At 38.0% G+C, this 13,873-nt stretch overlaps 1 protein-coding gene across 2 annotated transcripts in view; it reads right to left on the minus strand.

The window, feature by feature from the left end:
* Nucleotides 1-6,181: 6,181 nt before the first annotated feature.
* LOC120081864 (ATP-dependent DNA helicase homolog RECG, chloroplastic) overlaps nt 6,182-13,873 on the minus strand; it is a 51,653-nt gene continuing 43,961 nt past the window's right edge. For both annotated transcript variants that reach the window (XM_039037039.1, XM_039037040.1), the window contains exons 13-15: nt 8,347-8,430; nt 7,325-7,897; nt 6,182-6,442 (exon numbers count right to left, since the gene is read on the minus strand). In XM_039037039.1, coding sequence (XP_038892967.1) covers nt 6,350-6,442; nt 7,325-7,897; nt 8,347-8,430 — 750 coding nt within the window. In that variant the 3' untranslated portion in view covers nt 6,182-6,349. The remainder of the gene's footprint in view (nt 6,443-7,324; nt 7,898-8,346; nt 8,431-13,873) is intronic.

The raw sequence follows: 13,873 nt of genomic DNA on the forward strand, positions 1-13,873 counted from the left end.
ATGCTCTTACATAATTAAATTCATGCTTCTCTAAATATATAACAATTACAATAAAGAGATGATGCATGACCAATGCATAACCTAAGGTGGGATTACTTATATGTGCATACAATATGACATATAATAAACATACATCGCATGTAATAAACAAAGGATTAATGGATCGGGATGAGCCTTACAAAACCAGAAATGAAAAAATCCTATCTATTACATTTTTCATCGAGGAAACCGGTTCACAGGTGAACCGGGTCTTGAATTGCCAGAAGGTCTTCATCGTGTAGCAACTCCAGTAGGTAGACGATCGTTCAGTGCACACTAGACGATAAGGAACATATGTAAAACGATTGTGTAGACGACGACGAGGTGCAAAACCTGACTGCCCATTGCGGGATCGGTGTAGCGCAATGGACAGGTAAACAATTACCTTACGTTACTTAAGCGATCGTTTAGTCAGTTACTAAGCGATGAAGCTTGCTGACCAAACGATCGTTTAGCGGGGCGTGCTTTAAACGATACGTGAGCGTCTCATCGTCTAAACGATGCGTGCAACTAGGTAAACAATTTACCTTGCAATACTAAGCGATCTTTAGTCAGTTACTAAGCAATGAAGCTTGCTGACCTAAACGCTCGTCTAGTGCACCCGCGGAGAATCTCATCATCTACACAATGCGATACTCAACGATCACGTACTCGATCGTCAACCCGCATACGATCAACTCTTGATCGCATACCGCATCGTTTACCGATGCGTTCATCGGCGATCGCGCTACTACTTAATATTTATGATGCGATCAACAGCAATCGCTTAGAACTTCTTCTGCACGATGCGATCAACCCTAGATCCGCCTCCTTCCTCGAAGAGCTGCAAATGCTTGCCAGAACATCGACGAATGACTCAAAACTTCAAACAAACTTTAAATACAGACTCAATAACGAATTATATTAATGCCCAGAAATGTAGGGGCCTTTTACAAATAACCGCGCAAAATGTAAAAGGATCTAAATCAAACCGAGACTAATTCATCCGAAAACATCCATTAATCCGGCACATTCCATAGCAGATTTAACAATTAAATAGCGTAGAAATGCACCCACCTTGAATGTAAAAGTCATTTCGTTGCAACAGATGAATTCGAAGTATCAGAACCTGGCTCTGATACCAATTGAAGGATCTCATACGGAGTTCCATGAGCGTTGTTTGGATCGCTCCGATCTCACCGTGACTGAATATAACAATATAACATTCAACACAATACAGTTATGCAAATAAACCTAATTATCGGCATGCCTCAGAACAAGATAATTAATAGGGAAAGGGTCCATACCAGTTGAAGACTATCTTTGAACTTCTCAGAACCTCAACGCAGCGGATCCCTCCAACAGATCTACCAACGCCCTGTGGGAACGTCAACTGCAGCAACACGATCAATTATAACACGAACGCCGCAACGGGGACGACACCACCACTAAATGAGCCTTGGGTATTCTCGGAGTGAAAAACCCAAAGGGTGGGGCTTTTGGTGAATTTAGTAGAGACGGAGAAAGAACGAGTCGTGTAGGCGATAAATAAGTGGGAGAGACAACAGTGTTATCGTATAGCAGCAGAAGTTTTTATCGCATAAAGGAGCTACACGATCGTGTATGAAATGCTGAACGATCGTTTAGTTAAATCGCGAGGTGAACGATCATTTAGACGGAGAAGCAACTAACATATAGGTTCTCGAGCGATCGTTTCACAAAATCTTTTTGGGCAGAATAATGAATATCGATTGCAATATTCAAAATAAAAACTTTTTTCATTTTTAACCCATCGATTACCATAACCAACGCTGCCCACTACCCACGTCCAAACGTGGAAAAATGATTAATTATCATATAATTAATCAATTAATTAATAAATGAATATAATCATATTATATTTATACCCTATAGTTTGATATCACATATCTACTATAGTATTTTCTCCTCTACATGATATAAATCATATTTATATCTAATTTCCTCCAAAATAATGTATCTCATACATTTAGCCAATTATATCATATATAATTAACCAGTCCAATTATATCATGTATAATCGAACTTCCTCTTGTCAATTTGAACATTTCAAATTAACCCAAATACTGGTTGTCGACTTTTATCCAACCTGCCCAGGGAACCTAATGGACCTTTGGCTCGAAGCTCCAACGGTAAGTGATTAGCTAACTAAACTCTTTAGCCACGAGATCCACCATCCGTTAACTGTCAATGATTCTACTAAAGACCAACAGTTGAACACTTCTTACCATAGATATATTTCTATGTCCATCAGATATAACCAATCATGAATACGATGACCCTTCACAGATGCTCGTAAGTACAGCTGGGCCAATTTACCGTTTTACCCCTATAGTTACATCTCACTCTTTAAGTACCACCGATTCCTCTAATGAACAATACAACATAGTCCAACTATGTGTGAACACCTCTCGGGCCAAGAGAAGGTGTGGCGCACATTGTTCAAGTCCCGGAATCAGCCTTTAAGGTAGATATCTATCTACTTACCCCTACCTCGGGGAAGAAGTGAATTCCAAATTGTGTAGCTGAGTTCCTAGCTCCCAAAATTAGAAGAATCCCTAAAATGGTAGGTTTGAATTGGCGACCTGGCCACTCGCACCCATACAAATCAGAGGACTGCCCTCAATGGCAGGAGTTCCCAACTCACTCAGGATTGAGGTCATGTTACCTAGGGTCATCCTAGTGAAGTGAAGTCTCTGTCATGAACGATGTTATATAACGAGATGTTAACATGTCGTGGTCAGGTCTTATACAAACTCTCTGTATAGGACGCCCCTGCTCGCATGTCCCTAACACGAATGATCAGGATCAGACCATCCGTGCCAAGTCATAACACTTGTGACCATTCCACAAAGTGGGTCGTGTCCATACGTTACCAGGATAAGGTTTCCCTCCTATATCCATATACTACAGACCATTTTGGTTATCACTCAAGACATGATCCACTTATATGTCACCACATATATGCTTGAGTCACATACAGATAACTAGGGATTTTATGTTTATTGGTTTGTAGTAAAGAAAATAAAACAAGTAAATGAGTAATATACAGATGTGAAGTAAATATCATATATTAACAATACAAGCGTTCGTACATACTGTTTATAAACTACAAAACACGAGACTTTAGAGCATCAACCCCAAAAACTACATCATAGGAAAGGCAACAAGATATATTTTTCCTAAAGCTAAGCATATCTAAAAGGAAATTTTGGATTACATCCACTCTAATATTTAAGGACTCTCTCACACACCCTCCATTAATGATTCAAGATACTTTCTTTCATTCATAGATGACTTTTCAAGAAAAACTTAGGTCTACTTTCTACAAACAAAAGATATGGCTCTAGATAGGTTTAAGGAGTGGAAAGTAATGGTTAAAAAACAAACCAATAAACAAGTTAAATACCTTAGGACAGACAATGGATTGGAATTTTTTGGAGAGAGCTTTAATCAATTTTGTAGACAAGAAGGCATCATAAGACACAGGACCATTTGTTATACACCACAACAAAATAGAGGGGCAAAGAGGCTTAACTAAACTATTATTGAAATAGTCAAAGCCCAGATGTCTGGTGGACTTATCCCTGAGAGGTTTTACATAGAGGTTTTTTCATACACAATCTATACACTTAACAGATGCCCACATACCTCAATAAATTGCCTTACCTCATAAGAGAGATGGACAAAGCACCCTCTTAACTTAGACAAGGCAAACTAAAGCCAAAAGTTGTGAAGTTTATGTTCATCGGTTTCACTAAAGGTGTAAAAGGATATAGACTATGGCATCCGATTGAGAAGAGATGTGTTAACATCCGAGATGTGGTATTTAGAGAATTGGAAATGTATATTTTAATTGAGAAAGAATATACGGCTAGTTAGAATTCCAAGGAAACAAACATTGAGGTGGAGTTTCCTAAAGAGTTAGTGAGAATCCATCTTCCCCTAAGCCTAACATTAAAGAAACTGATGAAAATGTTAAAGCAGAATCAATGGAAGGTGAAAGCTCCCAACAAGCTACTAATCTCATAAATTATTCTTTGGCTCATGACAAGTAAAGGAGAACAATTGTTCCTCCAATAAGATTTGGTGAAGCAGATAGCATCGGTGTTGCTCTAAATGTAGTAGGTTGTTTGATCAAATCAAGAACCATCCACCTTCATGGAAGCAACAACTAGTCCTAATGCTGAAAAATGGATTGAAGCCATGAATGAAGAGATGGATTTTCTCACCAAAACATGAAACATGGAATCTAGTACCTTTATCAAAAAGAGCAAGAGTTATATCTTGCAAAAGGGTCTATGAACTCAAAGAAGGTATTCCAGGGGTACAAGATACAAGGTATAAGGCCAGACTTATGGCAAAAAGATTCACTCAAAGAGCAGGGATTGATTACATCGAAATTTTCTCCCCTACAGTGAAGCAAACCTCCATTTGGATGTTGTTATCAATGATAGTCCAAAATAATTTTGAGTTGGATCAGCTAGATGTGAAAACAGCCTTATTACATGGGCAACTAACAGAGACCATTTACATGGAACAACCATAAGGATATGAGGAAAAGGGAAAAGAATATCATGTATGTCTCCTCAAGAAGTCCTTATATGGACTCAAACAATCTCCTAGATGCTGGTGTCAAAAGTTTGATGAATATATGAAGAAGAATAGTTTTGAAAGGAGATCATATGACAGTTGTGTGTATGTGAATCCAAATAAATGCTCATCTACTATCTTCTTACTACTATATATGGATGGCATGCTCCAAGCCGGCAAGTCTAAAGCAAATTTTCAAAAGGTCAAAACTTTATTAAAGAAAAAGTTTGAAATGAAAGATCTTGCCAAGACAAAGAGAATCTTGGGCATTGAAATCACCAGACAAAGAACCAAAGGAGTTCTCAACATAAGCCAACTCTGTATTGAAGCAAAATCTTAATGAAATTTCAGATGGATAAAGCAAAATCTGTAACCACTCCTTTAGCACAACATTTTAAACTATCCTCTGAAAATTCACCACAACCTAATTCCTTATACTCAACCTTGACCTGATTTTCAAATTGCATCAAGATATATAAATAAAGCTCTCATTTGAAGTTTTCATAATTTCGACCATTGTGTACATTCGTTTTCTTTTTTCTTCTTCTATCCATGCATTTCAAACTGATTCACCCAGACATATCGAAGTAGCCTCGACTGTGGTGGGTATTTCGATTTCCCATTGTAATATTCATCAGATTTAAATGTTTGACAAAGATTACAATGAAAAATCAAAATATCCACCATAGTAGAGAGAGATCCACAGTCGAGGTTACTTCAAGATGCTTGGTGAATCGATCTAAAACACATTGGAAGAAAGAAGAAAGAAAACAAATATGTACAATAGTCTAAATTATGAAAACTTCGAATGGTAGTTTAATTTATATATTGTGATGCAATTTAAAAGTTGAGAAAAAGTTGAGTAAAAAGAATCGGACTGGAATTCACATCACTAACCTAATGGGTTAATGGGCATATGTTACATCATAATGGGTTTTAATAATCGAGCTAGGGCCGATGAAAAGGAATCAAGCTGGCATGCACATCCCTAATGCAAGTGGCGTTGGATGGAAAAAATGTGAAAAATGGAGTGTTGCAATGGCCAAAGTGATCGCATCAGGAGTTTGCAACCGTCAAATTGAACATGTCATCTCTACTATGATGGCAATAAAAACTACGCTATAACATAAGCATAAAGTTAGTAAACATAAGTTTCTAAGGGTTAAGTTAAAAAACATAAGCACTCCCAAGACCGGATGAGGTGTACAATAAAACTCCTTTGAAGCATTCTTAAAGTTTTTTAAGACATGGATATGCAATCACTATTTTGCAAGTTTAAAAAAGTATGCTTTCATCAGCCAAAAGCTCTTTTGAGACCAGTAAAACCATTTTCAAATGCCATCTACAATCTATTCTAATTTTAGTTTAAATCTCATTTTGGTCGTCTGTAAATTTGTAATTTATGACTTATTTAATTTTAATTCTTATACTTTTGGTATTCAATTTTAGTCTAGTGACTAATATTAAAAGTACAAGGGTCAAAATTGAACATTTGAGTCTAAAGACTAAAATTGAACTTCCAAACTATAGAGACCAAAATGGTATTTTAACTTAATATTTTATTCACATCATCAAAATGATTGGTCAAACAGTTCAAACTAGTAAATGCATAAATATATTTACCGATGCTTGGATACAAATTAACTGACTGATACACAAATCTGTACATATGCAAATATATGTTAGTTTTCAAAGAAACCTAATCACCAAGTAGACAAAGTGGCTGCCTCATGCCAAGCTCAATCTTCAGGGCAGGAAACTGCTCCAAATCAGGAGAGATGCTTAAAATTTTCTGCATGTGAGAGAAAATCAGTGTCTGAGTTATACTTCTGAACCAATGTAATTCCAATATCTATGCAAATTTTAAGTTGGTATAAAAAATTGGTTCCCAAACCTGTAAGATTAAGACTCTGCTTAATCCCTCTACTTGAAAAACTTTTTCATAAGTCTCCCAACTTTCAGAATTTGTATCTGATAGGTGCACATACTTCAAAAGGCTTCTAATAGGTTTTTGAATTTTTAATTTTGTGCTTAACATGTCCCTACCATTAACCCTACCAGTTGAATACTTATGTAGTATACTGATCACATTGTTTAAAGATTGTGTGGCAGACGAGTTGGGGTATGCTTTGACATTTAGTGGCATAAGTATTCCATCAATGAAGTTGACAAGAATTTTTCTTGCAGATAAAGTTGAAAGTATGATGACCTATTAGAAATTTCTTAAGATTAAGAATCAGCATGTCATGTACGTATTCAATTGACAAAATTAACCATGGAGACCTATTATACACAAAACTTAAAGTTTAGAAACTTGTCAAACACTTTTTGAAGTATAAGAACCAAATGGACATTACTCTAAAACTTCCGAGTCCTATCACAAACTTTATATAATATAAGAGGACTAACTAGGTAAACATAATCATGAAGAATGCAGGGACCATACTCATAATTTAACCAAATTTTTACTTCTAATATGTACATGTTTTTTTATATCCACAAGTGTCTAGGCCAACTTATGTGTAACTTGACTAATCTCACGGAACAATCCGTCTGACCCTACAACATTTGGTGTCAAGACCAATATTGTACATAATTCAAAGCTAGAAATAAAGTTTGTATTCTATGCTTGATCAATCATGCAAATAAAAATAGGAGCTAAATGAAAACTTACCAAAGCGGCAAGATGTGCATCTTCCAAAATATTACCATCTACCTCCAATCTTGCAATTGGAAATTCTGGAAGATGTCCCGACTGTTTTTTACCAAGCAAATCACCAGGTCCACGTAAAAGAAGATCAATTTCTGCCAAATGAAAACCATCTGACGAATTCTCCAACACCTTCAAGCGACTTAAGCTGCTAGCAGTAGACGCCACCAAAATGCATTTAGACTTCTTCATTCCACGTCCAACTCGTCCTCTTAGTTGATGGAGCTGAGCAATTCCAAACGTCTCAGCATTCATAACAACCATCATTGATGCATCAGGAACGTCTACTCCAATCTCAATCACTTGGGTAGAAAGTAGTATCTGTGTCTGTCCATTTCGAAATCTCCGTAAAGCTACCTCTTTCTCATCACTCTTCATTTTCCCGTGCAACAACCCACAGTTATAGTCCTGAAACCTGTAAGAAATGGATCGAAGACTTTCTGAAGCGGCACGAAGCTGAGGTAGCTGTTCGGAATGCTCAATCACTGGATACACGAGATACACCTTCCCTCCTTTTTCTAACTCATCCAGCATCATCTATCATATGTAAACCATTTTCATCAAACAAGAAGCTGAGTATCGAAAATAAATTAACGAAAGCCCCACCTTTTCAAGAATGAATTTATATTGAAAATACTTCCACATAACTTAGAAGCATCCAATTCACTAAATAAATATAAGATAATGATGTTTCTACAGATTTACACTCAAAGTACGTTTCAACTACCAATCTTGTTTCCATTTCTAACAAAATGAACAATTTATGAAAATTTTATAGGTTAAAGCATACATCGTTAAAAGGAAATCAGGGTTTATTACTAATTACTATTTTCCATTATTATTTTCCTTTTTGCGTCTTTTCCATTTATGTATTTCCCTTTAGTGGTTTATTGATGTCTATTTATTCAATAATATACAAAATTAACATACATGACCAAGTATTTTTATAAAATGTAATCATCTCAAATGTAAGGACAAGAATAGACCTCATAAACCTTCTCGAAGCCTTCATCGTCTCCCACAATTGAATATGTTTTGACTGGTACCCGTCCAGGAGGCAAATCAGTTATCTGTGTCAAGAATCAAAAAGTTCCTGATGATATCAATGGAACACTTCCGTAAATAATTGAAGGAACAGCCAATATACAAAGAAACAGCTGGGCCTGGGGGCTAGCAAAAAGAACAAAAACCACAAAATCAATGGAACATTATTTCTGGTCACGTTGCAACCCATCCATCTCACGAAACAAACTTCAAGTCTCTGTTAGCTGTGTCACAGTATCTGAAAGAGAGAGGTTTTTCTTCCTAGCTAATAGGCTACACCTTGAGAAGTTACCTATCTTTTCCGCTTTCTTCTTTTTCCTCCTTCCAGGAGCTGAGTGCTTTTGTTTCAAGATTTTACTTCCTTAGTTTATGTCCTTAATATTTTGTAATTGTGTCTAGAATATGTTTGTAGTCGTTATTTATCAAGAAAATTATAACATACCTGCATAAGTAAGAATTTTGTCCTCTCTATAAATTAAAATGTTGAAACTGGTACTTTCTTAAGCTAACAATTGAAGCAAATTAGACTTCTTATATTAAAAGCCTGGAGAACATATTCTTCCAAACAGAATGAAGGTTGGAGATGATTTTAAACTACAGTGAACCATCCAGCATGCAGTAGCACGACCATGAAAGCAAAAGAAAAGAATTAACAGCTCTCTCGTGTTAATCAGTATTCGGATCACTGCTGATATGTTTTAGTGGAAGGTTTTTCTAAGGTGGCAATGCTTTCAAGTAATTTTACACAAGAAAGGGAAAATTTAAGGCTATGAAGAACATAAACCAATTGGTCTAGCTGGGTCGTGTAGGATATGTAGAGAACTTATAATGATGGTATGCTTGGTAGACTATATGGAACCAAACTTCCTTCTGTTCAATGCCATTGAAACTAGATAGACAGATGACAGATAGTTGGACCTGTTAAACTTAGCAGCTGGAGTGGAAGCAGAATGGTGCAGGCAAAAATAAAAGTAGAATAAGAGGTTGGCAGTATGGAAACAACGCAAACTAAAGAAGTAATGGGAAAGGAGAGAACCATGGTCCGCATCCACTGGTCATCTAAAAGCAGAAAGATGAAAAATATACAGCTTTTTCTTTTGAAAAATTCCATTACAATTCATGGATTGTGCACTTCTACTTCATGGCTATGTTTTCAATTGTTATTAAGAACTGACATTCTTCTTAAGTCCAGAGCTAAACTAAAAACTACTAATATGAAGATAATTGTAAAAGATAATCTAAGAAAGTTTTCTGCATTAAACACAAAATTTCCTCTCAAGTTGAGAACAATTATTTAACACAATTCAGAAACATTATTGATCGTAGTTTTTTTCTTTTCCACTATTAGAGAAAAATTGCATCCCTAAAGTTCCGTTTGATAATCATTTAGACCCCATGTAGTATAATACCTCAGGCCCAAGATTCGGAATCCGAATTCAGCACCTGGACATGAGGCGTTACAGATGGTATTAGAGCGGAACCTCTCCCAATAGATTCGGAATCCGAATTCAACACCTGGACCTGGGGCGTTACAGATGGTATTAGAGCAGAAACTCTTCGCAATTAGAATTTATTGATTGCAATGGGGGAGGGGTGGGGGGGAACGAACGCAAGGCAAAAGCTGGTGGACCATGTAATGTCCGCGGTTTGGGAGGGGGGACAAGGATGAACCGAGATCATATCCGAATGAGAGGGATCTTGAGCATACAAAATTATGGTTAAGAAAAGCTTAAAAGAATTGAAAATTACTACTTATACTTACAAGGTCCCTTTCCTTTTTGGTGGCTCAATCATAGTAACTTAAGGCAATTGTACAACAGTTGTCCCGCCCTTGAACAAGTCAACCAATTCAAATCCGAATAGTTAATGGCACAATGGGCGTTTCTCGCAACCTCTACCCACATTCTTGAGAAAATGTTTTAGAAAACAGGTTTAGAGAAAAAGGTTTTCACAAGCGTTTGAAAGCTGAGCAAGAAAATTAGTCGTACAACTAGAAAGCAATGCAAGGGACAACAACAATAGTTAATAGCATACAACTCTCGGATGTGAAGATAGGACAACTAGTCATACCCCCACATAGTACATTCTGAACAAAAAGACATCCGCCACCCTTGCACAAGAAAAAGTACATGGAAAGTAAATTAATTAACAAAATGGAATACATAGGATGAAAGCATGGTAAAAAGAGGTGGAGATGGAGGCGGACATGCGGCCATGGGTAACACGCCCTAGACAAGCATGACTATGATATCCTCCCCCACTCAATTGGTTGACGTCCTCATCAACTAACTTTGATCGAACTCAGTAATTTGTTGGGTAGTTGCCTTGAGGTCTTTTGTGTGCTCCTAAGTAATTTCTCTGTTTTAAAGGCTTTTCCACCACTCCAAGAACTCTTCTAGGCCTTGTCCTGGTCTTCTAACTCTGTCGCTTCTTCCAGCAAGTCTCTCATCAACTTCTTCCTCTATCATTCTCTTCGTCATGGCAAGCGGATATGTCACAACACTACATTGCCCATCAACATGGTCGGGGTGATAGGGCTTCAAATTACTTACGTGGATGACAGGATGGATCTCCATCCACGACGGTAATTGCACCCAATAAGAGGCTTTTCCAACCTTATCGATGACCTCCACTAGTCCTTTATAGCTCCTCACGAGGCGCCATTCTCTTTGGTCTTGCAATTGAAAATGTTCTGGGCACAATCTTACCCGCACTTCGTCCCCTGGTAGAAACTCTCAACATCTGTGCTCTCTTTTCCTCCACCTATTTGTGTGCTTTGATTCGTTCCCTGCGTAAGCATGAGCAATGTCGGAAGACTGTATATGGTGTGTGACACGAATGTACCACGTATAATCTCTTAATCAATCCTCCTTTGTGGAGGCAGGGACTTGTGTAAGCTGTCTGGCTCGACATTGCGACACTTTTCCAAGACACAGAATATCTTGACGGGTTTTCTCTTCCATGGTTTCAACTGATTCATGGGTAAGGTCCCTCTTCAACTGAAGGGTTGTGTAAGATTCTCTCACAAACTCGTTCGTTCTTCTCACCTGCAAAGCTTGATAAACAGAACACCAAAAACAGAGCAACAAAGAAGAAAGAAAAAAGCAAAAAGAAGAAGACAGATGGATGAATATTCTGCCCTTTCCTTGCTATTATTTATATAAAGTTTCTTCCATACAAACATTCCCTCTTCATCTCTGACACTCCCCCAAAAATAGAGCAACCCCCCCTCGAAATACTCTCCCCTGCCTTGCCAAAAGAAGAAAACTATAACAAGGAAAATTTCCCAACACTTTTAGAACCAAAAATAGAGCTAGCTTTCTCTCATCCTAAAAGTTCACTCACTTTTAGATAATTCTTCTCCTATTTCTTCCATCTGATCCCTTGCCCCTTTTGTAACCAATTCATGGTCCCCTCTTTCTTCTCTCGCATCCCAGCTCGTGGTCCCCTCCACCTTTTCTCCCACTTTCTTTCCTTGCTCTCCATTGGCTGCTTTGACATTTCCCTTTTTATCCCTTCTTTTGTAGGTGTAAATTATTTAAGGTCTTACAATACTCCCCTTCTCGAAATGAACCTTGTCCTCAAGGTTGAAATGAGGAAACTGTTGATTGAGTACACTCACATCTTCCCAGGTTGCTTCATTCTCAAACATCCCCTTCCATTTTACTAACCATTCATATGTTGCCATGATTCCATTCCATCTGACCCCAGGACAGTCTCAGGTTCAGTTTGTAATTCGAACTCTCCAGTTAGCCTTGGAGGGTGTTGTTGGACCTACTGATCTTGTCCCAGCTTCTTGAGTTGAGAGATATGAAAAACATTATGTATTTCAGCCTCTGATGGCAAACTCAATCTATAAGCTACTTCTCCTATTCGGTCAATTATCTTATATGGCCCCTAAAACCTTGGAGCTAGCTTTTCGCTTCTTTTCTTAGCCAATGTCTTCTGTCGGTAAGGTATTAGCTTCAAATACACCTCTTCTCCTACCTCAAATTTCAGTTCTCTCCGATGTTTATCTACTTGCTTTTTCATTCTATTCTGGGCTGTGGCTAAATTCTCCTTCAAAGCATCGAGTGCTAGATCCCTCCCTTGTAGTTGTTGTTCCACAGTATTATTGAATGTTTTCCTATCTCCATAGCTGACTAAGGGTGGTGGTGGTCTCCCGTAGACTGCCTAGAAGGGGGTGGTTTTAATGGAGATATGAAAGGTGGTATTGTACCACAATTCTGCCCAAGCCATCTATTTATTCCACTCCTTGGTTGCTCATTGCAGAAACAACGCAAATAGATCTCCAAACATCGGTTCACCCTCTCTGTTTGTCCATCAATTTATGGATGGAATGTTGTACTTCTTTTAAGTTTCATCCCCATTGTTGAAAACATCTCCTTCCAAAAGTTGCTCACAAAGATTTTGTCTCGATCAGTTGAAATGGATAGAGGTACTCCATGGTGTTTTACAACTTCCTTAATGAATATATCAGCAACTTGCTTTGCTGAAAAAGGGTGTTTGAGAGGGGTGAAGTGAGCATACTTACTCAATCGGTCTACCACCACCATTATCGCATCATATCCTTCAGCTTTTGGTAACCCTTCCACGAAGTCCATGCTCCAATCTTCCAATATCATGTTAGGGATCGGGAGAGGTTAAAGTAAGCCTGCTAGTGTGAGTGTCTCAAACTTGTTCCTTTGACAAATTTCGCAACCTTCCACGTAGTTCTTTACATCTGTCTTCATTCCCGGCAGTATAGTTCACCACTCATCCTTTTATACGTTCTCAAGAACCCCGAATGTCCTCCTAACACCGAATCATGAACAGTATGCAGCAGTGCAGGGATTAAACTAGATGTTTTAGATAGAACTAATCTGTCCTTGTAGGTTAGGCGATCGTGCTGCCACTTATACTTTGGCATTCTCTCCGGGTCTTCCTTCAAGGTGATGATGATTTTCTGTAATTCCTCATCCTCCTCGACTTCTTTCAAAACCACTTCAACATCGATAATAGTAGGTGCTGATAGAGTGCACAATTCCCCTTGTTCTCTCACTCTCGATAGGGCATCTGCAACTTTATTTTGCAACCCAGGTTGGTATAGAATCTCAAAATTGTAACCAAGCAGTTTGGTTAACCACCTTTGGAATTGAGGCTGTACTTCACGCTGTTCTATCAAAAATTTCAAGGCCTTCTGATCTGAAATCACAATAAACTTGCTTCCCAAGAGGTAGTGCCTCCATTTTTCTACTGCTAACACTATTGCCATCAGCTCTTTTTCGTAAATTGACTTCCCTTGGGCCCTTGTTGACAATTTTTGGCTGAAGTAGGCTATAGGCTTCGAATCTTGGGAGAGAACCGCCCCTAGGCCCGTCCCTGATGCATCCGTTTCAATCACAAAACTCTTGGAAAAATCAGGTAGAGCTAGTATAGGTGTCGTGACCATTGCTTGCTTCAGATTCTCAAAGGCTTGATTTGCTGCCT

Source organism: Benincasa hispida, chromosome 7 (genome assembly GCF_009727055.1).
Source record: "Benincasa hispida cultivar B227 chromosome 7, ASM972705v1, whole genome shotgun sequence".
Lineage (NCBI taxonomy): Eukaryota > Viridiplantae > Streptophyta > Magnoliopsida > Cucurbitales > Cucurbitaceae > Benincasa > Benincasa hispida.